Consider the following 26,801-nt stretch of genomic DNA (forward strand, 5'->3'; position numbering starts at 1 on the left):
CTGGATGCTAAGTTAGGATCTCTACTTCTCAAGATCACCTTGTTACAGCCACCTCAGGGAAAGCAATCCCCAGGGTGCTTCCCCAAGTTAAGGAGTATGCACACAAGTATGCACGGATAGACTTGGCTGATGAACCACCTGTGCTCAGTCATCCATTGTCCCTCCAGAGAGTGTTCCCAGTTGCCAGAATGGTCTTTCAGGACTGAAGGTTGCCAAGTGTGGTGACTGGTGAGAGGAGGGGGTGAGTGAAGCCAGTAGCAGAGCTGCTTCCTCCTACCTCCTCTTCCTGTGGCACACGCAGGAGGGAGAGTTTGTCCCTTTAGGGGGTCCCTGGCCTTTGTTGACTGTGGGTTGGCCCATGGTACACAGCATGCTTGGTGGCCTCTTACCTTACTCTCATGTCTGTGCTGGGAGCTCTGTCCATCCAGCTCTGACCTTGGCACTGTCTGCTCACAGTGTAATTCCTTGCTATGTTTTTCTCCCTCTGAAATTTTCCATCATGTTTTCCATACTGGGCTTCCTTCTTCATAGCCCCAGTATGTCCTATCCTCACTCCTTGCTGGTGCCAGACACCCATAAGGTAATTAGTGATAGACCAGAGGAGAAGGTATGACTGGCATCAGGAGGCAGAGGCAACTAGACTTCTACAGTGAATTTATCCATTTTATACATCAACCCCTGTCTTCCATTCATCATCCCACTTTGCCTTGTGGGGAGAACTGCACCCGTTGCAGGAATGTTGTGTGACTGGGGGGATCTGCAACTGTAGTCGTGTGTTCCAGTTGAGAGCAGCAAATGCTTTCATCCATACGCTAATGTATTCAGGAAGTGTAAACACTTGAGTGTCCCTTTAAATATTTTCTGCTGCAGTCTGGCTTTTGATAAAGATACTAGCAGAAGACTGGTGGGAAAGAGGAATACGTTAAAAACCTTGCCATCAAATTGCAACGCAGAGCTATGGATTTATCAATTAATGTGCTCTGTCCTAAGCGGGGCAGCTCTTCTGAAAATTTAACAAGTCAGCGGAAGTACAGGCTGCTTCCCCCATAATGAAGAGATTCCTCTGCCAGCAGACTTCAAGTGATCCAGGCCTGCTTAGTGTCTGTGCCCTGTGAGTATGAACAGAGGGCGAGGAGAGGGCGAGGAGAGCGCCCCGATTTTCCCCCAAAATAATACCTAGAAAGGGTGTATGCATATTTGTTAAGAGTGCATGCATATATATGTATGTTTATTTGAAGAAAGACTGCTCATAGGCGTTGCAGTTATATAATTCCTCAAAGTTCAGCCATGCTGTACAATAGTGTGTTCAACACTGAGTCGTTAGCATATTTATCCAGACTTCTCTTTTGATTAGGCAGCCTTATGACAATTCTGTTGTTCGTAACTTAAGGGGATGTAATTGATTATGATTCTTCAGGCATCTTAAAAAATTCTGCTAGTTCACTTTGTAAGACTAATGATCACTTTATAATTTATTTGGGGATTCTTTTTCCTGCTGCACAAAGAATGACCACTCTACTATAGCTAATACTTTTGTGAGTCTAGGAGAAAAACACCCTTAGCTAATAGTTTCTAATTCTTTTTTTTAATGTGAAGTATACTATAAGCAATTAAAATACAGTGTATTGGTTTTGTGTGGCAAGGTTTTGGTAGCGGGGGGGTTACAGGGGTGGCTTCTGTAAGAAGCTGCTGGAAGCTTCCCCTGTGTTCGAGAGAGCCCATACCAGCCGGCTCTAAGACAGACCCGCCGCCGGCCAAGGCCGAGCCAATCAGCGATAGTGGTAACGCCTCTGTGATAACATTTTTAAGAAGGGAAAAAGTTGGGACAGTCAGGAAATGGCAGCCGGAGAGAGGAGTGAGAACATGTAAGAGAAACAACCCTGCAGACCCCCAGGTCAGTGAAGAAGGAGGGGGAGGAGATGCTCCAGGCGCCGGAGCAGAGATTCCCCTGCAGCCCGTGGGCAAGACCATGGTGAGGCAGGCTGTCCCCCTGCAGCCCATGGAGGTCCATGGTGGAGCAGATATCCACCTGCAGCCCGGGGAGGACCCCACGCCGGAGCAGGTGGGTTCCCGAAGGAGGCTGTGACCCCATGGGAACCCTGCGCTGGAGCAGGTTCCTGGCAGGACCTGCGGATCTGTGGAGAGAGGAGCCCACGGAACAGGTTTTCTGGCAGGACTTGTGACCCCGTGGGGGACCCACGCTGGAGCAGTCTGTGCCTGAAGGACTGCACACCATGGAAAGGACCCATGCTGGAGCAGTTTGTGAAGAACTGCAGCCTGTGGGAAGGACCCACGTTGGAGAAGTTCGTGGAGGACTGTCTCCCGTGGGTGGGACCCCACGCTGGAGCAGGGGAAGAGTGTGATGAGTCCTCCCTCTGAGGAGGATGAAGCGGCAGAAAATAACGTGTGATGAACTGACCGTAAACCCCATCCCCATCCCCCTGTGCCGCTGGGGGGTTGGTAGAGAATCCGGGAGTGAAGTTGTGCCCGGGAAGAAGGGAGGGGTGGAGGGAAGGTGTTCTGAGATTTGGTTTTATTTCTCATTACCCTACTCCGGTTGATTTGTAATAAATCGAGTTAATTTTCCCCAAGCTGAGTCTGTTTTGCCTGTGACGGTAATTGGTGAGTGATCTCTCCTGTCCTTATCTTGACCCACAAGCTCTTTGTTATATTTTCTCTCCCCTGTCCAGCTGAGGAGGGGGAGTGATAGAACGGCTCTTGTGGGCACCTGGCGTCCAGCCAGGGTTAACCCATCACATACAGAATTTCTTGTAATTTTCCTGTAATTTTTATGGTAACGTCTGAATTCTTTGTCATCATTATTTCCATCTGGCTGAAAATTATATACCAAATTGTGTACACTTAACATCTCAAAACCTTTTCCTCCTCTGAGATTTAGACTATCATGGAGCAGCTATGGCATTAAATGACCCCAACTAAGGTGTAAGAAGGAGAAATGTGTTTATACTTTGAGCTGCACTGTCATGTTATTAAAAGCTAAATTTCTGCAGCTGACAGAAAATCAGCAATTATTTTGTATCCATTTTCAAGGTGTGATGGGGATTCAGACTCTGTACATGAAGACCAAGCAGGCAGTTCCAGCCCCAGGTATTCTACTACAAATTTTGTCTGAAACGCATTGGCAACAAAAAAAGCTGTCAGAGTGCTTCTGTTAAACCATTAGAAAGAAACCTTTATGCTCAAGGGAATGCAGAATTTATGGGGTATTACCTGCTAAGGCTATTAGTATCTCTGGGAAATGCATATTTGTCTTGTATACTTTTGTGTAAACAATATTAAGATTAATTACTGTTGTTGTTATATGAGTAAATATATTATGGTCTGTGTTCTTAACTTCACATCATATTACTTTCATTCAGATGCAGCTCTGATGATAATACATTGAATTTTACTGTACAGCAGCTGGTACAAAGTAGTAGTAAGTGGAGTTTTGCAACTGTTCAAGGATACTCTCATTGATGAGTGTCTCTGTGAAAAAAAAATCCTTCAAATTGTAATTTAACTGAAGTATTCTTGAGGCGTGTCTCTCTCATGGCTATGTTAGTATGTGTTGATTGCTAGAGGATATAACTTAACCTCTCAGAAAGATTTTTAAATCAGATGATACCTTAAAATTAGCAACACTTCTGCACATTGCTGAAATGCCCATAGGATATAAAGTACTCTGCCTTGTAACTATAACAACTGCCTTGGAGCACACTTGCAGAAGACATGGGCAGCAGTGGTATTTAACTCCATAGGCATCCTGTGAGCATCCATCTGGATGCTGATGGGCCACAGATGGAAAGTGAGTTTGGCAGCTCAGAATCCTTAGGAGAAAACGCTGAATCAGCAAGTTACACTTTTAAAAAAAACTGAGGGGGGTTTAATTCAATAATCCTTGACTCCCTCAGCTGTGGAAGTTTCACACCAGGAGAGCAGTTCTCTCTCAGCTAACTATTAGGATTTTACCAGCTGAAGCTAACGTCTGAAATTCCACCTGCAGACTAAGCAACAGCCAAGGATTTTGAAGCAGTAATGCCGATCTGCTCATCTTGCCAACTAAGCAGGCAGCCTTGCATTCAGCATTGCGGTAGCTTTCTTAATGGTACCAGGGAGATGCTCCCAGTTGGAAGGCATTAGCCTGGTCTAAGGTTGGATTGGCTGGGCATGCATAAGACTAGCAAGGTCTTCCTAGGACAGGTTGCTCTCTGTAGGCTAGGTGGAGATTGAAGATATCTGTCCCAGGTTCAGTGGTTAACTGAGCATCCATGAGCAACAGTGTCTGTTTAAACCACCAGATGTGCTGTTATACAGGAGGACCTTTTCTCCAAACTGGGAGAACATGATACTTGTCCCTTCCACCCAAACACATCTCTGGCTGTTCAAACCCTACTTTGTATGCCTACCTCTCTCATTTTGTCCAAAAGCCCTCAAAACCAGAGACTGTCAGAAGGGAAGTGTGACTATAGGGAGGAATTATTGTATGTGACGACATTTTTGTGAGATATAACCTAGTGTGAATCATTGGATGGGGAGGGGTCTTCTGCATGAAAAAGTTTCAGATTTTATTTGGAGAATATGAACTATAGGGCTGAAGCCAAAGAGTGCCTCTAAAACTAGTCTTATTTAAATGGCTCCACAGTTGAATGTGTAATAATACTAACAGTAGTTTAGCATGTGATTTGACAATAAACAGTAGCCTTTCAGATTCATGTTACTATCATATGCAGTGTTTGATGTGTAGACTACTCAACTTGGTAAAATTAAAATGCCATGAATACCTAAGAACTTGTTGCTGTTCTTCCTTCATAATGTTTTGACAGGTGTCTGAAGTCCTGCCTGATGCATTTCAATTTTATTTTCTTACAGAGATGATGATAACAAAGAAAATTATCCGGACAACGCTACTGTCTTAGAGGAAAGGCAGCTGCCTTTGCAAGATACTCAGCAGCACAAGCAGCAGGCCGTAATTGACTACGCTCTAAAGCCTGAAATGGGCAACTTAAAGCTAAGAAAACCTAAGCCCATTGCAAAGCTAGAAAATGGAAAAAGCCATGAGGAAAGTCAGGTAAAGAAGTAAACTTACCGAGGGTAGGTTTACGGCACTGTGTCTGAGCAAACATACCTTTTGAAATACAAAGTGGGACTTCCTGGTAATCCATGATGTGGCTGAGGCCCCACAATAATCCACCCTGACTTTCAGGGACCTGGAGTCCTGGAACCCTCCTGTAGCGACAGACAATTTCTTTCAGCTAGGGAATTGCAGAGAGGGGCGTGTTGCAACTGCTATCAAAAGTGAGTGGAGAGCTGTCCCTTTGGCTACTTCGGGTCAGCTGTCCTGGCCATGCTCCCTCCCAGCTTCTCGTACACCTGCTCACTTGCAGGGCATGGGAAACAGAAAAATCCTTGACTTAGGGTAAGTGCTACTTAGCAACAGCTAAAACATCAGCGTGTTATCAACATTATTCTCATACTAAATCCAAAACACAACACTGTACCAGCTACTAGGAAGAAAATTAACTCTGTCCCAGCCAAAACCAGGACAAGAGCATGTGCAAATATCTCTCTTTAGATTTTCTGTGACTCCTTGTGCCAAATATAAACATTTTGGTAGTTGCAGCACTTGATTAGACTTTTTCCGTTTTGTTTATTTTACTGAGGATCTCTTGCACTGGTATTTTGGCTGTCAATGGAGACATTTCCTACTTTCCCTTTATCTTACTTTCTGATTTTTCTCATCTTTAAATAATAAATCTATTCCAGATTCTGGTACTGGTGCTCTTGCCCACAGGCTTTCCGGGTTTTGCAGAGGGGAGCAGAACTGTAACTTTTCTAAAGGTTATAAAAGAAGACTAGAAATGAACAAGCTTCCGCTGCTGTCTGTGGAGGTACATTGCTATGTAGAGTCCAGAGTCAGCACCTCCCAGCAGCTGCTGGAAGTGCCTCTGTTCTCCCCCGGTGCTTCCCAAGTCATGTCTCGTGCAGTGTAAGGGATAGAGCTCTGGTCCAGGTTTAACCCCTCAGCTAGAAATATTCTCATAACCAAGATAGTTGATACTAATGTTGGTAGATTGTCAGCCTGCAGTAGGCACAAGGCCTGACATCTGTAAATACAGATGTCTGTATTTACATCTCTTCTTTGATGCATAGTGTGTTTGGCTACTTTCTGTCTCTCCTCCCTTCTTGTTTATGGATAGAAATTTGCAGAGCGCTTTCTGAAGTGCTTTGAACCCATCATAGACCAGGAATTATTTTGGTCCATTTTTTCAAATTTAGACTGGGAATTGTACATTTTGGATGGTATGTCTTACCTTCTAAGTGAGGAGTATTCTTTTGAATCCCAGAAGAAAAAGGAAAAGCAAATGCCATCCCAATGCTATTATCACAGTCTCTTTCAGAATATCAGTGTCAACTTTTGCCCTAATCTTCTTGCATGTTTTTCTGGGGTTCATCCCTGAGATAAAGTAGTAACTGCTGATTTTTTTGCAACTGTATTGCATTACTAGGAAATATTATTTAGGCTGCAGGGAGATGAGGTGTACATTTTTATCAGCAGATAAGAAAAATGATAGGAAATTTTGCCCTGTAAAGAGCAAGTGGAGGCGTATCAGGAAGAGGAAGAAGTCATAAACAGGGCAGGATCTGTCTCATAGATCATCTGTTGCTCTTTCAGCTGCTTCCAAGTCTCCTGTCTGCCTGCTTCCTGTGTATTTTGTGCCTGTATCTCTCACCCAATGAAAGCTAACACAGCACAGATTTGCTGCGCTATGGTATTTTCCATGGCCTGAAGTGGTTAACTGAAAATGTTGATATTCTTTCATGGGAAACTTTCTGAGCATATAATTAGACTGCCATAAAATACCAGCGCGACTTAGATATGCAGGCTCTGGAAGGAAAAACAGTGTCAGGCACATAATTTTCACATGACTCAAGGGCTTGAATTAGGAAAGACAAAAGAGGTCCTGGGCCCCCACACTACCCATTGCTCCCATCTCTGGCATACTGGAAGAGGTAAGATGTGTAGGCACCATTTTATCTCAGTTTTAATTTGATGGGAGTACTTGAGGGATTAGAGCTAGTGTAGAGCTTTAAGTGTAATATTCCAGACAAACACAAAGCAAACATCCCTCCATAACAGGAAGTCCACTCATTCTTAGAGGGAATTGTATCCTAGTACCGTGAAAGACTTTTTGATGGATATCCTATATGTACACTGAGTTCAGTGGTGCTTGCCGTAGAGGAAAGAGTTTGCCTCTTGGAATGGTTTGCATAAGGAAACTGTTTTGGAGAAAGCATGTGCCAAGCCCTTCATTTCGCATAGCCTTCATTCTTATTAGTAAGGATATGCGTGCTCCTTAACCCTGAGTCCTTGCCTTGCTGCATCTTCAGCTACCTCAAGGGCTTTTGTTCTTAAAGAAGCAAGCATCTTGCTCCTGGCTTCGTTAACAGTGCCTATGAAAAACAAGGCTCTGCTTGCAGAAGAGCTCTGTGAAGGGTTTGTTTCTGTGTGGGGGTTCTCATTGGGATCCTTGGTGTCTTATGACCTCCCAAACCCTGTTGCAGCTGTCTGTGTTAGCAGCCCTAGTTGTGAACTGGTAGCAATTTCTTCTCTCCATTTTGAAGCCAAAAGCAAAGTGCTGCTGTGTTCTTTCTAGTAGCTGTTGTTTATATATATATATGGCAGGTTGTTATTTTCTGGAAAAGTGGGCCAGATTGATGCTTTGAAACACTGTGCAATTGCATATACTTTCCTTTTGTGAAACACCTTGCCACCAAGCCACTCAAAGAGATAAATGATGTACTTACGAGCAGCTGATGTTGAGCTGACAAACAGCAATATGTGAGTGCATGCGTTTATGAAAGAAATGATGCGTTTATGAAAGAAATGCATGATGCACTCCACATGGTGATTAAACTGTTCATCCTCATTTTCCTGACTTTATTGATAGAGTGCTTTTTCAATGGTGTCCTCACTTCCCCAACCTGATGTCTCTGTGGTATCAGAAAGAAGCAGTGACAATATTGCAGTGACAGTATCTCTTCTAAAGGTGTTGCTCTGATAAGCCAAGGAAATGTTTGTTACTCGTCCCTATGTGTTATAAGCCCATGAGTTGTTTTTTCAGAAAATTGTCTCTTTAAAATCAGAATGGGCTATTGGGAGATAAAAAAGTTTGCTGCATGTGTTGGAAGGATGAAGTCTGTTTGGATGGGAACCAATTTTGTGTGCCTTTCTACTAGTGAGAATCCAGGGGATTTCCATTGTAGAAAGGTCACTGAGAGGGAAGAGACCGCTGTGTTCAAGTAGAGGAAAGATGGCCAACTTGGGGATTTTGAGCTTCACAAGGTTCTCAGTCTGCTGAAGTGTGATTCCTGTGCCTCTGATTTTTTTGACACTAGTACTGTGGTCATGTACCCTAGTTCTTAATGAAGAAAAGATTATTAAATTTACAGTGGTGATTAACAGGACCAAGTCTAATAAAAGTGCAGTACCAAGTGACTTCACTCGACTACTTATCAGCTGATAAAATGTCACTACAGTAAAGCTGTGCCTTGGATATTGCATGCAGTTATTTCTTTTGCGGGCAAGAGCTGGGTATGGGGGCAGCTCTAACCTTTCCAAAGTCTGGGAAGAGAGGCAGGCTGCTGGAATGTGATTACACAGCTGTACTTCAGCTACTTGGTTTCATCTTTCCTATGGTTTCATGAGCTTCTTTAGCAATTCTGCAATGTTAATCTATAGAAAATCAAATTAATTAGGATTTATCTGACTTTAAGAGGTGAGGAAGCATATGTTCAGAACATACTCCAGGGAGTCAGTGTGAGAACAGATGGTGAGGAATGGAAAGTCTGCTTTCTTTGCCTAATCCTGTCACTCACCTTTGATGCACAGTCGTGAATATAGATTATTAAATGAGTCATCCTCAAATTCTTTATTGATACTAAGACATACTTATAAAATGACACTAAACATGCTAGCTAATAGGTAGAGACAGTAAAAGTTCAGTTTTAAAGTCATATTATCAAGGTAAATGACTATGAAAGTGAAGTTGTGGCTTGATGATCAATACCTAGAGATGGGAATGCCGAAAACTGCTGTGTGAAATTTTGTATTTTTGAGTATAAATTAAGTGGGGAAATTTCATGGATTTCAAAGAACTTCCAGTACTTTGACATTAAAATTGTCATTTTAAATGCACAGGAATCAAAAAAACAGAGCCGATGTTAACACATTAGCTATACAAACACATGAACATGTCAGGCAGTCTGCAAGTTCCACTTCAGTTTTTAGGCATACTCTGTTTATGTTTAAACCATACCTCCCATTGTGGGTTAAATCTGTTCAATTCACAGTGCATTAAATGTACCTGCTTATTTTCTTGTATGGACTGGCATTTTCAGGAGGGGTAGGAGGCACTTCTGCTCAGGACTTCAGTCCTGGCTATTTCTTATATTGACACAGCGCCCTGAGGTATGCCAGGGCTGTGGTCCCAAATGCTGGTACAATATTTGGATGGTGCTTGCATTCAAAGAGATGGAAGTGTTTGTGTGTTGGATAAAGCATATGAAGGATGCAAGGCCCTTTCTGGAGTTCAAGAGCAGACTAAGCTGCTGCGTAAACACAGCAAAGGTTTGTGTGCCTGTACTGTAATTCAGGTGCTCTGACAGAGATGGGTTATGACATGCTGTGATTTTGTTGAGGGAAATAGATTTTGAAAAAATTTTAGCTTGTGAAACAGAAGCTTATTTATCTCAACATGTGTATCCATGATGGTAATTTTTGGCTGCTTCCAAAGCCATGTCTTATTTTGTGTACAAAGCAAATATCATGGTAGTGATTATGCAGCACTGAGACCTCTCAGCAATGCCTGGATATTTCCCTCTTCACAGACTGCTTACCAGATGCAGCCTCATTGTAGAAGCTTCACTCTCTGTAGTGAAGAAGAAACAAAAATACAATAGAAGACACCACTATACTGTTAGATGCCTTTAACACATCAGGAATTGATTTCATTGCTCTTAAGAAACAGAGGTTCCATCAAGGGTGTTTCCCTAGGGTTACTCTTTAATGATGTAACTTATGAACAACAACAAAGAAAAAAAAAAAAGAAAAGAAAAAACAACCCAAACCCACCCAAGTCCTCAGATATCAAGCCTGCAACTGAGCACTTATTACCAGCATGTATTCTTGTCCTCAGCTTTCCCTTTCATCTAGCAGAAAGCATCTTGAATTGCCACGTTCTTTCTGCTGATATTGGAGAATGGTATTTGTTGTGGAAGAGGCTTTTGCTGAAGCAAGTTTACCATTTTAACATGGGTTTGGTTTTGCACCTTAACTGGACTGACTTTCTTTGACTGATTAACTTAAATAGTACAACACCAAGAAGGCTTCAGCCAAAAGACAGGCTTGCTTAACTTGAAATGCGCTTGTTTCACTCATTTATATAGCACCCAAAGTTTTCTTTTTACCTGTACTAACAGCTTTTGTGGTCAACTTCTGAAGCTGAGCACATCTAAGCATAAAGGTTGAGGCTGTTGCAAGAATCCTAGACAAGGTCTTAAACTGGTATAAGTCAATGGCTGTTGCCTCTTTCGGTATTTTATTGTATCCTGAAACTCCATATTGTCATATGACGGCATAAAAAGCTAGAATCTCTTTGAGAAAGAATATTTTCAGTATCACTGTGATGATGCAGAATTCTTTCTTCCAGCTTTGCTGTTGCCATTATAGAAGTTACACTTTTCAGAGAATATAGTGTTATTCTTTCTATTTTCTGTTACGTCCAATACCTAGCAAAATGTAACCCAGTCCTTACAAGAGATTCTAAGCACAAATGAGGAAAATGCCTGTTCTACCTAGAGACCATCAAACCTCTGAAGATTTCTGGGCAAATAAAATAAGCTGAACTGGTTCAATCCACTTCTACCTTGAACTTTAGTAAAAACTGTTATGTTGACCTGTTTAGCCCCCAAGAGCATATGACCATTTTTATATAACTAAGGGAAAATAACATTAAGATAGTGATGGAAAAACTATAACGGCTGCAAAAAACTGCTGTCCATTTGCCACCTGAATTTTTATTACCATTTTTGGATAAAATATCATTCATTCAATGCTAAACTTTATTAGATAGGCATGGGGAGAGGAGGAGACATCTGTCCTAGAAGGCTCTGAAGGAGGCAAAGGGTAACAAGAGAGTAACGCTAGTCAGTTGAGTGAAGCTTTCACTCCTTTTGCCCTGACATCACTAGGGCTTTGTAACATCTAGTCTGAAAAAAAGACAGCCTCTGTTTTGGAGGTCTGTTTTGGAAATTTGCCCCTTGTGGGTAGTCAGTATGATTGGAAGGCTTGATTAACTTCTGCCAGGTCAGTTCTACTGCAGTGGCTGGTAAAAAAGCAAACTAATTTAATGTTAGCACAGGTCTCTTCAACTGGCAGGGAAGGTACTTTCAGTCCCAGGGCAGGTCTACACTTCATAAATGCAGTGTGGATGTACCCCACAGGCTGGATATGTGTGTTAGAGCTAGCCCATGGCTGCTTCCTCCTGAGCAGCTTCCATCATGAAGGTGACAGCTGTCTCTTTCTAGAGATAGATTTCAACACTCTTTTTATACTCACTTTGTAGACTAAGTAGGAGGAATTAACGTTCATTTATGCAACAAATATCCTATAGTTAAAATGTCATCATGGAGAGGAAGTAAAATGCTAGTGATCAGACATTTTATTTATTTTTACCATTTTTTTTTTTTTTTACAGGATTCCTTAGTCCTTCATCATTAATTTTGAGAAGTAGGCACTGAATATTTCTCTTGAGAGGAGACCATTTGGGCAACTTTCTTAAATTTAAAGCTTTTTATAAAGTTGACAATTTTATAAAATTGTTATTTAGGTTTTTTTCAATACAATATATCTCTAAACAAGCTTCATTCATACCAGAGAAGTTGTGGATGCCCCCTCCCTGGAAGTGTTCAAGGCCAGGTTGGATGGGGCTTTGAGCAACCTGGTCTAGTGGAAGGTGTCCCTGCCCATGGCAGGGAGGGTTGGAACTAGATGATCTTTAAGGTCCCTTCCAACCCAAACCATTCTATGGTTCTATAATCAGTAAAGATGGAACAGACTAAGAAGGAAGTAAAAGCAGCCACTGTTTTTGTAAATGTAGAAGGACCTCAGCCCTCCAAATTCCCATCCAAACAGGCCTATCCAAGCTTCCATGCTTCCAACTAAGCTTTGAAACTTAGCAGAATCAGATACATTGCTTTACCAGGGGAAGTGAACACTATTCTTTTGCAAAGCACATTGTATTTTAATTTTTTTAAACTGTTAGAATAAAATATTGGATGATAAAAGCTAATAAAGAAGTAGGAAAAAGTCCCACTTTAATTATCACATTTTCAAAGAACTTCATTAACTTACCCCTTTGCAATGCAAGGGAAATATTATAACCCATTTTATAGGTGAGGAAATTAAGATGTGCTGAACGTGTCTTGTCACAGCCCTACAACTGGTTTTTGAAAGCTTGGAGTAAAATGCATACCTTTCTAATTCCCACTCCTGTCCTCAATTTGTTGGACTAAATTGGCTTTTTTTTTTTTCTGTGTGGCAGGTTGGCTGATGTGACATTTTTCCTCACTGCCTTTCACTTCTCCTGCAGTAATACTCTATTCATAAAGCTATGCATATGCTAGGGAAGGGAAAAAGCAAAAGGAAAAAGGACACTGGTTAAACCTTACAAATCTTAAGTGAACTGCATTTGCTTTTGTCAGCCGAATTTTTTCTGATGATGCCCAAATAATAAAATATTACTGACATGTCAGTAAATAATTTCAAATGAAATGTGAGTGTATACCTAAGCAAAAAAAAATTGAACTTTGTGTATAGCACCTCTTAGCTCAGAAGCTGATATCTGTTATCTAAGTAATAAATAGAAAATGGGTTACAGTCTGCTTTGGTTTCAAAAAAGGTTTTACAGTGAAAGAGGATACTGCTTTGTTTAGAACCTTTTCTAGTCTGTCTTTTCCAGTTGTTTCCAGATTATTACCGAAAAATAACAAAGAACCGTAATTGGCATCCATTCTCATGGAGCTCTTTTTTTCTTAAAGCAAAATTTTCAGCTAAGCCTGATTGGTACTGACAGGGCATTCAACTTTTTTTTTTGCTTTGTGCAGGAGCTGGAAAGTGCATTGCCAGGCCTTTCAGAGTGGCAGGGGAAGGCTGGATCCTCAGATAATGACTACGCACAGAACGTGGCTTTAAGATACCAGGAGGCAGTAGTGAGATTTCAACCAAGGTAAGCCTTGGGATAAGACAGTGCATTTCACTCTTGATTAACTGTAGGAAAGGCTAATTCATTTGCTGCCTTTTGTATAAAATATTTAGACTCCTGGCTCTCAAAGGCAGTTGTATTCTGTATTTATATGGCTAAAACAGTTTGGAGAAAGTGAAAGGGATGAAGATAAGAATGCTAATTTCATCATTCTTTAAATCCCCTACATTTCAAGCAAGAAGAACATCCTCAGTTCAGAAACTTCAATTCCTCTATGCCAAGTTTCAAAAAAATCCTGGCACTTCTTTTCTTTTTTCCCCAGTGCTGACGTGCCTCACTCTTTCTCACAGCTGTATTCTCACTGAGAAATGGGAATGGGAACCCACACACCTGATTTTAGCATGGGTATGCATTTATGTACAGTTTAGACCCTGCATGCTGTGGTAACTGCGCTTGTTCCAATGTTGTGAAGGGTACAGGGTGTTCAGGTCAGGCATTAGCCGAGTCTCCATGGCAGGTAACTCAGCTAATGACGAAGTAACTCAGCTCTGGTAACTATTGGAAGTCACAGTTCCTCCTCCGATCCTTCATGGTTGTGCTCCTCCTCCAATTCTTCATGGCTGTGCAAAAGGCTAAAAATGGGGTTTCAACTCGCCCAACTGACCCAATCTACCAGTGAAGGTGTGTCCTAATGATAAGATTTAGCTCTTACTGGCAGGCTTGGAATGTGCAAATAAGATCATGCTCTTCACAGCCGTCAGTTTTTGGGGCGCTACTTTACAAATTTCCAATGCTTAGGTGCTGGTTTGGCCCTGCTTTGCTGTGCACATAGAGTTTCAGGCAGGTGAGCCAGGTCTCTGCTCTGTTCTCTGTCTCGGGGTGCATGACAGCCTTGGTGCTGTGTGGCAGAGGCACTGGCTTGCTTTGGAGGGACGGGTGCATCAGCTATACATCCCAAGGATGCTCAGTGGGTCAGGGCACAGCGAGTTGACATACAGAGCTCATTGCCTCCAAGGTCTGTTTCAAGTCAGGATTAGGTTAGTAGTGACAGTTGCCATCCAATGGCACTTTGGTGCTTTATGTGAAATGAACTGGTTGCCTTCACCACAGCTTTTAGTAGGCAACATTGTAAATGAAATTAATTTGTGCTCTCAAAGGAAGCTTTAGCAGAATGACCGAGCATTTAATTAGCTTTCACAAAGAGCTGCTTTCACCCTCCAATGCTTGTATGTGCAATTGAGACACTGCATCTCAGAAAGCGTTTCTAATTAGCCCCAGCCTAGGAAGCCTGCCTTCTCTTTTTCTGGCATTCTTTATGCTAGGAAAAAATCACATGGATTTCTTGTAAAGAGGAGCATAGTGCATTTGGTATCAGAGAGTTAGACTTACCTAGTGGCTTTTCTGGTAGAAGGTCTGTGTATGGGTAGATAATGGAATAACATTGGTTAATTTTGATTGATGAAAGGAACATGATGAAAGAAACGTGGACTTTAAAGATAAGAACCAGAGCAGAGTGTGCGTGAATAAACAGCAACCACAGCAAAGTGTCCAGGTCCACTTCAACACTTTGGCCTTTTAAGTTTGCCTGGTATTAAACCATTGTTCACTATGCTATTTATTCCTGTTTAACACCAGGGTAGCTCCTTAGGAAGCCTGCTATTGACAAGTGCTAAATCTGTTAAATAATGGTACCTGGATTTACTGTGCCAAGAGCTGTGAAAGCACAGAGATCAAATCTCAACTCTGGCCATGTCTTAGTTTGATTATATTACAACAAAACGGAGGCAACTTTACTCTCAAATAAGGAACTTCAAACATGGAGTAAACAAGCATTAACGCGTGGTCCCTGGCCTCGCACACAGACTTTATTTACTTTAACTGTCTTAACTATCCTTGGAAAAAACATTCCCACCACCCAGCTGAGGCAGGGGACCTTGAATTACATATGCTGAAATTACCGCTTTCAGTTTGAGGGTCACTGTGTCTGGTGACTCCTCTTAAGGGTCACCAGCAGCTTGCCCCATCCCTCTGCTGTCAATCAGCTTTGATAGGGCCAGAGCAATTACATGCCCATGTCTCATACAGATCGCTGGCTACTGCATCAGGATCACAGAACTGGCTTGTGCAACAGGCTGTGAAACATAGCTGCCAGGGTATGACATCTTGCCTTGTTTTCTGCCTTCTCTGCTCTGGGACATGGCAAAGGTTAAGTATTCAGTCTTGGCAGCAGGCAACAATCATCGCTAGATTTTGACAGAACACATCTGCTAGCCCCACAAAACTTGAGTTTCACTATCTTCCACCCTGTTTTTGCTAGGTTACTGGTAAAATTAGTAATGCTTTGAAACACTACATCTGCCTAGGATCCCTAACTCATAGACCAAAAGCGTTCTGGTCTTTTGGAGAAGAGGATGTGGCCACACTGCTGCTGGGGTGCCACTAGGCAGGCTCCTCTGTCTGTCAGATGTGTGTGGGGAGGATAGGAGAAGAAGAATTTATTTCTTTCTTATACTAGGAAGCAAGGTTGATTATTTCTAGTGTGGCTTGTTGTTACTTCTGCTTTAATTTAGTTTCTGCAGACTGCTATAGCTCTGTCATTAGTCTCATTGGAGTTTAAAGGTCTAAATGCCTCTGAACTGTACAAAGTTTGTTTTTTTTTTTTAAATCTGTTCTAGTGAGTGTGGGGCAGCTAAAACCAGGATAGCTTTCATTTGTCTAAATATGGATTAAAACTACTGAGATATGAAAAACTTTTCAGTACAGTCCCTGATAAGCAGAGTGATCTAAATTCAGGGTAACCTAACAAGGGATGTTCATAAATAGATACGTGACAGAGAAGAACAGAACAGGCAATATAAGAGAAACAATCTACAGAAATGCAACTCTCGTGTTGGTTGTTTTTTGGGGGCGTACTTTCATTTTATGATAACCACTGAAACAGTGAAGGAAGAGTTTTAGTGGGATTTGAAAGAAAGAGAAGAATAGACTTGGTGAAGAGGTTTACAGTCAGAAGAATGAGGGAATACTGTCGTCGTCTTGGCTAAGCTATACCTGACCTGTGAATCAAGGATTTTAATTTCAAGAGGTGTTTATCATGCATGATTTATGAACATCAGCATCAATTTAGAATATGAAATGCCATCTGCATGGAAGGAACCCTTGACATTTTATTAAAAGAACAGGAATTTCTAATACTATTGCTAGTGATTACATTGAATACTGCGCTAGTCATTGTGTGTAGTTGGGTTTGGGTAAGAGTGTAATATAATCCGCACCTTTCAGAGATAAAAGTTATATGCGGGCCCCAGGAACAAATGCTACAATAAAGAGAATTGCCTTTTTTTAACAGGGAATAGGAAAGCCAGTATGGAACAATACATATGATTACAAAAAGCTGCTTCTACTGATTGCTTTCTCAAAGGCAATCAGCAAAACTGATGTCGATTGCAGAGCTGTGTATGCAGTTACCTGAATAGAGGATGGTGTTTTCTTCAGATGCCTGTTATGCAGATAGGGGGCTGAAACCTGGGACTCCTGGGTGGTGGGAACGTTGCTGTTTCAGAGAAGGTTGCATTCCAAGTCAGTGTGGGAACTACACTTTGGGGTTAAGTTTTCTGCCAAAGAAAAATTCCTGAAAGTTCCCCCTCTTCCCCATTCCCCAAATAAAATGGGAGTGGTTTCATTTAGTAGGACTCAGCTGGTCCTAATTTCTGCAGAGGCTGTAGGGCAGCAGTTGCTGTCAGACCTATGACTGTTCTCCAAGGAACAATGGAAATGTCGGGAACCCAGGGCTGCCCTGGATCTTGAGCTCAGCCAGCGTCTCCCAGGGTTTCTGTGCTCTTCTGAGGGAGACCAAGCTCTCGTGAGGCTTTCAGTATTTAAGTTTTCAAGGCAAGTAGCTTTTGAGAATGCAGTTCAGGTGGGGACTCTCATAGTTTCCACGCTTTCTGCTGAACAGCTACAACTCAGAAATGCGTGGGAGGGAGCAGGGAAGCTGCAGAAGTGCTGATGTCCCTGCGCCATATGGCAGACCCGCGCGAGTGAGCCAGAGCTTATGAGACTGCATTCCTGCACAGGCGGCCAGGTGAGCAGGGAGAAAACTTAGCCAGATTCCCTCTGAGTCCTGCCTCAGACCTGGTGAAAATTCATCACAACCAGTATGTGTCTGCAAATAGCTCTCTGTCAGCAAATCTGGGTATGCTGATGAAACATTGCTTTGCTGGGAAATGACTGACCAATTCTTGAGAAGAGTTTCTTCAGGAATCTTGATATTAAAATATTGGTGTTTATGGTGTTTATTGATACTTGTACCAAGGTATGGAAAACCCCTGAGCAAGCTCTTGGGTTGGAATACACTTAAAGAGAAAGGAAAAACAAAAAGAAAGAAAAAAGGGGGGATGGGGAGAGGACAGAGGGGCAAAAAAAAAAGCAAGCATCTTACTGTAGCCCAAGTAAGAACTGTGCCTGGTGAGTACAAGAGGCACTCATAATAAGAAAAACAAGTGTGGCTGTCCACAGGCAGCCTTTACGTAACTGCTGTGATTGATGAGACAGGCACTGGTGCACTGGCTGTCTGGCTGGCTGCTTATTCCAGCATTCAGGGGCTGCCCAAGGAGTAGCCTAGGATGTTTCTAAACAGCCTAGGCCCTTAACGGTGGTGTTTCTTTCATTGCAAGCGTGCACTTTGTGTTCATCTAAAAGCCTGTTGCAGTTCTGTATTGCTTTGTAAGGAGTCACAGGCATGCTTTTGAAGCCTTCACATGCAGCCCTGTATTCGAGTGGTGACTATGTTTGAATTTCATAATGCTTTTTGCTTTTTGTGGAGGTCTCAGAAAGGAGCTTTTTGTTTTCCTAGCACTGAGGTGTATTGGTTGTAGGGTCTGCCTTTCTGTGAACTTGTGTGATGTAACCTCTGGAGAGGCTGAATCAGTCCTCTGATGCGGTACTGAGACTACCCTTTCTGAGCTGCTAACCTGGTAGGCCACCCTCACAGCGGGAAGTGTAAAACTCATTGCTGGACTGGAGACAGGGAAGGAGTATTGGGCCAGGGTAGACTGGAAGTGAATCTGGAAAAGGGGTTTCATCCCACAGCACAGTGTGTGGTTTGCTTGCCAGGATTTATCCTGGCATCACTAAGGCATTAAACTGGCCCAAGACACTGAGCACGTGTGGCATTGTGATGCATAAACACATAAGTCTCTTGAGGATAAGGTTAATGTAACCCAGGATTGAACTGGATTGAGACTTGCAAATTACAGAATGTAATGCTCCTTTCTGGGTTTAGTCTGGGAAATAAGAAGTGAATTTTCTTAGGTTATCTTTAAACATTTTTCCTGGTTTTTAAAATTGTGTGGTTTTATTTGAATTTTATGCAGGTTTAGAAGTGATATCATGCATAATTCAATAATTCACATGTTCTGGTCTGTTTTTTAAACAGTACACTGCTCATGCAAATTGATCTTCCCCTTGAAGTCTGGTAGGAGCTCTGTTATGATAATCAGTATTTAGATTTTTTTTTTTTCTTTTGTTATGCCCACAAGCTTCAAATGTACATGTTACTGGGTTGCATCCTTGTCATCTGTGCCGTGCAGAACAGAGTAATTCTACCAAAGCCAGAGTCTATGGGGAAGGTGAGGGATCAGGCCTTTCATATTTTATAAAGAATGATATAACATATATTTGAGTAGTAGCCATGGAGAGAATTCCATTTTCATTATTTTACATGATGTAAATTATACAAAGTAAGGGTTGCCTGCAATTATTCAAAATTTCAGCTAAAGCTTAAAATCGGTGGGGGTTTTTTTTCTGTACTCAGCACAGATGGAAAATTAGGGCTTGTTCCTGCTGCTTTTGAAGTTAATGGATATTTTGTGATTGACTTTTAATGAGAGTAGGATCCAACCCATAGTTATTAAACTGTAAGCCCTTTGTTGCCTGGTGACAATCAGATAACCTGCATTTGTGTAGGAGAGCAGTTAATCTTGGTGAAAAAAAAAGCACACCCCAAAACTCTCTATATAGAGTAAGATCAGATCAGCATACATAGATGACTATTAATGTAAATGGTCTTCACACAAAAATGGTTACTCACCTTAATGATTTCAGTGTCTCCAGAATCCTAAGAATGCAAAACTAAGAGCATCTTACTCCAGTAATTTTAGTGAAAAAGAAACAGTAAAATGCAAGACTTCTGCATCCCTAAAACAGCAGACAAGAACATCGACCTGAATGAGAGAGGTGGTACTTCAAGGGTGCTGTAAACCTTCCACTCTCCAGAGTGCAAGACTCATGAATGATACAGCTGTAAAGTATGTAGAACTTCGTATAGCACCTGTAAGAACTGCTGCTAGCATTTAGTTTTTTGTTTTCTTTTTCTTAAGGAGAGTTCACATTTGCTGTGTGTTACACACCCTGAAAGGAGTCATCCAAATGAATACCAGAAGTGTACAAATCTGACACGTGTCTTTTTCTTCCTTTCCTTTATGCCTAGGTCTAGTTCAATGCAATAAATCACTCTAAATATTTTTTTCTTCATTAGTGAGTTAATTCTTCAGCTCTTTGTAGCCTTGCAGGTTCTTCCTTACATGTTATTAAACCAAACTATAAATATTTCACTCTTTCCTATTAAATTAGTCCTTTTGCTCTCCCCATGCTTTTTCTCAGTTTTGTTTAACTCTTTTCTGCTGCCTCATACTGCCCTCTTTGCTGCCTAAAAGCTAGAAATTGGTTGTTAGGCATTAACCTTTTTGCTTCTGTAATTCTATTTTCCTTCTGTTCTCTTCACATTATGGAGACATTTGCTATTCATTTTCGAGATGGCAGAGAGAATATATATGTGGAGAGCTAAGTAGAGATGTAGATAGGTGCTTGTACAACAGTCAGCCAAGGCACCTTTCTGCCGAAGTATCTCCAGAAATCACTCGCTTCTGATCATGTACCTGTGTATCTCAAGATACAGGCTGGCTGGCCTGTGAGACCTCCCATTCTGGTGCTAGATGTACCACCACCAAAATGACTCATTTTTGTTCCTATGTGAATTGCACACCTTGGATCCTGTTTGGAGGCAAGTGCTTGTTCACCTTGGTGTAGCTATCTAATGTGTCTATTTTGGTAAGGAAAGTGGCATATCCATCATTTCAGTCTTTAAATGCCTCATAAATCTATGAAGAACTACAACAAAGGCCTGTGCATCTGTCTGTACTGTTTTTGAGGCCTCTAGAGACTTTTAAAACTGTTTGGTTTTGCTGGGATGACTGAGCACAATAGGTTGAAAAATATGAATTATTTTGTCCAAAGGAATCTGGGGTTTGTGTTAGTTTTGACCAGGTTTGTGAGTGAGTCTCACAGGGGCCAGCAAACATTGCCACCTTTTCAGCAATGAGAAATCTCATTCTCTGAGACAGCAATAGTTGTCTTGCTTCAGCTGAGTTGCGAGTCAACTTGTGATACACCCATGTCAGGCTTTGAATTTGAGTGTGAAAGCCTCTGTTTGCTTTGGGGGAAGGACAGAGCTGTGGTATGAGGCTATTCAGGTTGCTCACCTAATCCATGGGAGGTTTTTTTAGGCTTCAGTTTCATTCCTTGGTAGAGTGAATTTGTAACTAATCCTGAAGCTGGTAGGTGTGTGGAGCCTTAGACCACGACCACATCTGCCTGGATGGGGCACAGTCATCTCAGCCACAGTCAGAGGGAAGAGATTTTCCCCTTGCTAGTCCAGGACATTCCTTTCCTATTTCCATGTGGAGAAGCAGTAATATACTGAGGGAAAACCAAAGGTATGGACATCTCTGATGGCTGCAAAGTGTCACTCATTAGAAAATGTGGACATCTCTCTTACTCAAAGGATTTCCAGCTCCTCATGACAGTCCCTTGGGTCTTTGTGAGATTTGCAAAACTGAACTTAAGCAGAAAGTTGAAGATTGGGAGCCTGAAATACCATCAAATTCAAATATGGAAAGATTTATTCTTTATGGCTCTGATACAGGAAAACTCTTGTTCCTGACTTCAAGCATGTGGGACAAATTGTGCTTACATTTAAACATATGTTTGAGCTTTTTCTTTTTCTTGGCTTTAACCCTATTAGCTCACCAGGATACTGAGAGCTGATCATGCTTCTTTAGAAGTTCTTCTGTGTAACAGAATGAGCCTGGATTTAATGTCATAATTTCCAGGACCTCATTCACAGTTTAAATATATTATTTAGGATTCCAGGAAAATCACTGTTGTTTTGAATGAGGTATAAAATACAGATGTAACCTTCATAGAGATGTTATTTTTTTAATAAAACAACTTTATCCCATAACTTGTAATTTATGTACAGATGTGATGAAAAGTTTGAAATATTTGCAGCACAGATAAACAATCTATTGAGTGAAAATTCTTGTTTTGTTTTCTAGAATAGATCAGAACATAAGCATTTCACCAAAAGAAGGAACTGAGCAATCCAACAGTTTAAATGAGGTAAGCTTAACCAAAAGTTGAAATATGATTTTACAAATTTTGAATTAGGTGTTTGGTTTTGTTAATTCTAAGGTCTTGGAATAATGTAATCACCTGAGAATGTTAGGTTAGCTTTTTAATGAATCATTCTGATCATGTTTTTGGAGAAAAGCTTACAAATGTGACATGAGACTGCTATAATAGTTTAAAAGCCAGCAAGAGATTTTAAAAGCCAGCAAGAGATTTTTCAAATATTTTAAGCCAACATTATGCTGCTTTCTATTTGTGCTCAGAAAATAATTAAACATTCAATATTGACTGAGTGAAATGCCATCTTTCAAGAACACTTGATTTTTTCCTTGTATTACAGTTTAAAAATGTTCAGCTATCAATGATATTTTGTTTAAAAATAAGGGGTTCTCAAGTTTGCTACATCCTGCATAAATAAACTATGAACAGTACAATGTGGTCTAAAAGCTACTTTAAAAAGTAAGATGGGAGGAGGGGAGGGTTGGAGTGAAGAGAGGGAGCAAGAAAAGCCAAATAACACCTGTGACACTCGAAACAAGAGCTGTTTTCACAGGGATTATGGATGCTGTGAGATCACAGGGATCCAGGAGGATGCTGTGAGAGTAGAGCACAAAGCAGCTGTTTGTGAGATCATGTCAAACAATGGGTGAGCCTGCGCTAGATTCCCACAATCAGCAATATACTGGAGGCCAAAACCAAGCTTTGCAATTATTCAAAGTAGGAAGCCTTATAAAGCATCTCCCACAAACAGGGGTATCTGCATACTAGCAGAGTATGCTTACACGCTGCAAGGGCAATGAGCAATACTGAACTTAAACAAGGAGCAAACAATATTTTTAAGCATAGACCAAGACAACTGAACAACAGAAGCAGCAGAAAAAAAGAATTGGGGGAAAGGAAGCCCATTCCTGTGAAACCATGGAAAAGACAGTTTTGTTTCCATAATGAGCCAGAGAATATCTATGTCTATTAATAGATGCCTGACTTTCATTAGGGGAAGTCCTTCTAAAGGAATTCAGACTTAATCTTCCCCTTACTATGAACTATTTCCTGTGCATTTTTGTCATTGTTGTGCAGCTCACTGTTGAAAATGTCAGTGCTAACTCATAAGGCACATTCCATGACCGATATAAGGGAGTCTACTCAGCCACTGTCTAGCCAATTAAGGCCCTGACAGAAATCATTAAGTTATTGTTTCTTTTGAGAAGCCCCATTGCAAATAATCACCAAAGCTTCCACTTAAAACCTCCCATTTAAAATTCTTGTGAAGGATTCCTTAAAGGTTAAGATAAAATATTATAATAAATAAAATCAGTGTAAGACCTTAAAACAAATAATTAGATGAGAAATTAAAATAAATTGTTAATAATTTATGGAAAATGAGCAAGGGTTACATTCTGGTGCTTTCTTTTGCAAAATCTTAGATTGTATTGTGTCTCAGGTCTACTGCAAACCCAAATGGTCATGTGTCATAAGAAAATACGTTTCCTTCTTGGATTAGAGAAAGTGGTGTCTCTCTTCACTGCTCACCCGTGGCATTATACAGACCTAGGGTGTATCTTGTTCTATCTTATTGTTGCTTGTTTGTTCCCCATAAAGGAAGTTCTGAATTGAAAATGTCATATGCCTCAAGACACAAATATTGCTGTAACAGATACCACAGAGATTTATTTATGTTCACATAAAATATGCCTATCTTGTTTTAACCTGAACTCTTAGATTAAAAAGCAAGGGAGATGCTTTTATACATCGCTGTTCCAATGTGACATATAAAAGCATTAATTTCCTTAGAGTCAAGAAATTGAACAGGTTGATATTTGCTCAGTTTCTTTTCTATATGAATCACTTCAAAGGCCATTAAATGCTGAAAGCTTGGATTATTCTCCTTCTCTACCTCAGGTGATTTCCTAAATCCAGTAAATCCATCAATAAACTGGGTATAATAGAATAGCTGCCTTCCTGTCCTGGAGGGGCAGGAGCAGGCCGAGGGGCAGGGTGCAGGCATCCTTAATATTCAGAAACACCGTGTGTGGGGCAGGGTGGTTTCAGTTTATGCAGAAAGCACCAAGTCTGGGTTTTGCTTCTCCTCCCTTCTCCCTGTCAGCCTCCAGACTGAGACTGGGCAGGGTCTATGGGTGCGGCATTCCCTTTCCCTCTTCCCTCAGTTCTTAAATTTACCAGACCTTAGGACATCCACAAGGATGAAACAAAGGATGCTGATAATGGTAATGCTTTATCAGGGAAAGAAGTTATTTCTAACAGCAGTGGCTCTCTTTTGGCCATCGTTACCTATCTGGTCTCTCTGTAGATACACAGTGAGCACTGATTGATTAGCAGGTTTGGCAGTGCTGTAGCTCTTGGTGCAATAAGGGAGAGTGCAGGGCTTCGAGGCTCCATTTGGCACATTGTCTCCCATCAGGCTATGGTCCCCTGGACATGCTGACCAACACGTCACATGGCACTGATCCTGCAGGGCCCCATGGAGGGACCTCCGGCTGGAGAGGTTGTTACTGATGGCACCTACCGTGAAAAAGTTTATAAGCTATTTCAGGGGACTCCCCTCATTGCCACAGCATTTTGGTGATAAATTCGGAGAATTTGTTCATTCAGTGTCCCATTCTCCAGAGGGATTTAGCAGTGTGAGTGTGTGTGGTATTTCTCTCTAGATGTAGGAGGTTATCTATCATCTCAACAGTTCCTTGCCCTAAGGCCTCAACTCTTGATTTTCAGTAATCATTGGATGGAGAGAGAGATGGTCAGTGAGGTACAGTCTACAGGCTTAACTGTTTGTAAAGATGGTTTCTTTACTACAGGCTGAGCTTCCTCTGCAAATGGCAATCCTTTTGTACTGTGTTTTCTCCAGCAGGCAAGAGTATGATACTTTAATGACTATGTTTTCTTAAAGCATTGGCAGAAATAACAAATAGGAGAGAAATACCACACTGTCTCTCTTTCTGTTTTCCTCAGACTTACTGTAAATGTCTTTATTTTTCCATTATCTTTGCTCTGGAATGATGCAGGATGTTTTTTCTTTTTCTGGTGGAATTGGCATAGCTCAAGTTCTTTGAATTGTCAGTTACTTTAAGAGGACATAAGAAGAGATAAGAAACCTTTGTCCAAGACAACTATAACTCCTTCTTTTTCAAACTTGCAAAATACTTTTCTTAAGAGGCAGCAATATGGTTATTTTTCTGAAGAAACTTAAGGATCCATTTTAAATATTAATATGTTCTTTCACTTGCATTAGCATGGATCAGGAATTACTGCATGCATCAGAAATACTAGTGTTAGGCACCAGATTAAAGCTGGAATGGGCATCAAATCTGAAGTATTTGAACTGAGATCATTAGCTGATAAAATATGCCATAGCTTAAATTACTTCAATGATATTGGTTTTCCATATAAGAGCTTACTAAAATTTATGATGGTACTCATCATAACCTAACATTTCCCTCTCTATGTATTTTAGCTGTTTGTATTTGCTTCTAACACGTTTTGCAATTTCTTTTAAATGGCCAAGAGCAGAGATGGCCCAGCTGGGCCCCAGGGGCAGGTCTGGACCATTGGAGAGTTTTAAGTAGCATGTGCACAGGCTGGTTCATCTCCAGATTAGATGTATTCCTGAGTGTGTGCAGCGCAGAAGAGTACACATCCCCACCACTGTGCCAGGATGCCTGCAGTCCCATCAGGTCTGTTAGAGGTACTGGGAAGTAGTGGAGAATTAGGGGGAAGTTGGAAGTGGTCAGTAAGGTTTCAAATGAACTTGGGAGGTTTGAGAAGATGAAGACAGGGCTCAGACTTTATTTTTCTCTCTTCCTGCCTTCCTTTCACCCGCAGTTGGTAGCATGTTCGCCTGCCCCCAGCGAGCCCAAGGAAAGAGAGCATGCTGCCAGTTGCTGATATACGGCCGTGTCCCCTCCCAGACCACCTTCCTGCTCTGTTTGGGCTGCAGTTGCAGAAACAGGGGGCTGCACTGCTCCTGCCATGGAGCGGGAGGTCCGAGGCTGGCAGGATCCAGGCCAGCTGCTCTGGCATTGCCGGTACTTCAGGCACCCCTCTGAGAGGGGCAGGACAGGACATGCTGCAGGGCAGGCAGCACGGTCATCCCTACTGTTTACTAGGATGCTCCTGTTGCCCATGAGTTGGTGACCCTGGGCAGCTTTGTGCTTGGCCTTTGCTTAAAGCTATGTCTCCTTACATGCGTTCCCATAAATACATGGTGGCTTTTCATGTGTAGTGCGCTGTGGCAGTATCAAAGTACTCAGCTGTGTTTTAGGAGTAAGATGAGGTTGATGGCATGCTCCAGATTCATCGTCTTCCTGGTAACATCAAAATGATCAGAACTACTTACTCTTTTTCTCCCTACATCAAACCCCTGTCAAGGACACATTCACGAAATTATATAAAGTATTTCTATTATTATTACTATATATTTTTTTTTTTTTTTTTAGTATTTGGCAGTGACTGGAAATTTGCCATCCACCCACCTTCCACAGATGGGTGAAAAATATAATTTAGAGCAACTGAATATAAACCAGCTGGTGAATTACAGCATAAGCATTGCCGAAATACAATGTTTAACAATGTAGTCTATGTGAATGTTTTTATACTGAACTTGCCATAAATATTAATGTATCATAAGAAATGGTGATGCAAAGTGAATATTCTTTCTTGATATGGGAATTTTTTTGTCAAATGCTTGAAGTAACAACCTGTGAAGGTTAGGTGTTTTTGTCAGTTATTTGCCTACATTCTCCTTATTGGTATGTTGTTCTGATATGTTTGCCTATGTTCTCCTTACTTGCCATCAGCAGTTCTCATGATAAAGTCCAGGCTGGGATCAGAATCCTCACTGGTTTGTAAGCGGTATAGTCACCTTTTGCTAGATGACATTAATGACTGTAAAACACTGCCCGTCTGTTGTGATAATTCCACAGCCACTTTGTTTGGGTCTAGCTGGGATGAGAGGCAGTGGGAAATGAGGCCTGTCATGTCATAAAAACCCTTTCCAAAACAGTGCCATGGGTACAATTCAAGTCAGCACCCTTCCCTTGACAAGGAAAATTC

At 41.5% G+C, this 26,801-nt stretch overlaps 1 protein-coding gene across 10 annotated transcripts in view; it reads left to right on the forward strand.

The window, feature by feature from the left end:
* FAM13C (family with sequence similarity 13 member C) overlaps positions 1-26,801 on the forward strand; it is a 142,702-nt gene that overhangs the window by 86,513 nt on the left and 29,388 nt on the right. For 8 of the 10 annotated variants that reach the window (XM_052798904.1, XM_052798907.1, XM_052798908.1 and 5 more), the window contains 4 exons: positions 3,052-3,108; positions 4,873-5,071; positions 13,168-13,289; positions 21,662-21,725. In XM_052798904.1, the coding sequence (XP_052654864.1) occupies positions 3,052-3,108; positions 4,873-5,071; positions 13,168-13,289; positions 21,662-21,725 (442 nt within the window). The remainder of the gene's footprint in view (positions 1-3,051; positions 3,109-4,872; positions 5,072-13,167; positions 13,290-21,661; positions 21,726-26,801) is intronic. The other 2 variants (XM_052798905.1, XM_052798912.1) reach the window with 1 other exon arrangement.

This window comes from Harpia harpyja, chromosome 10, assembly GCF_026419915.1.
Source record: "Harpia harpyja isolate bHarHar1 chromosome 10, bHarHar1 primary haplotype, whole genome shotgun sequence".
In the NCBI taxonomy this organism is placed as follows: domain Eukaryota; kingdom Metazoa; phylum Chordata; class Aves; order Accipitriformes; family Accipitridae; genus Harpia; species Harpia harpyja.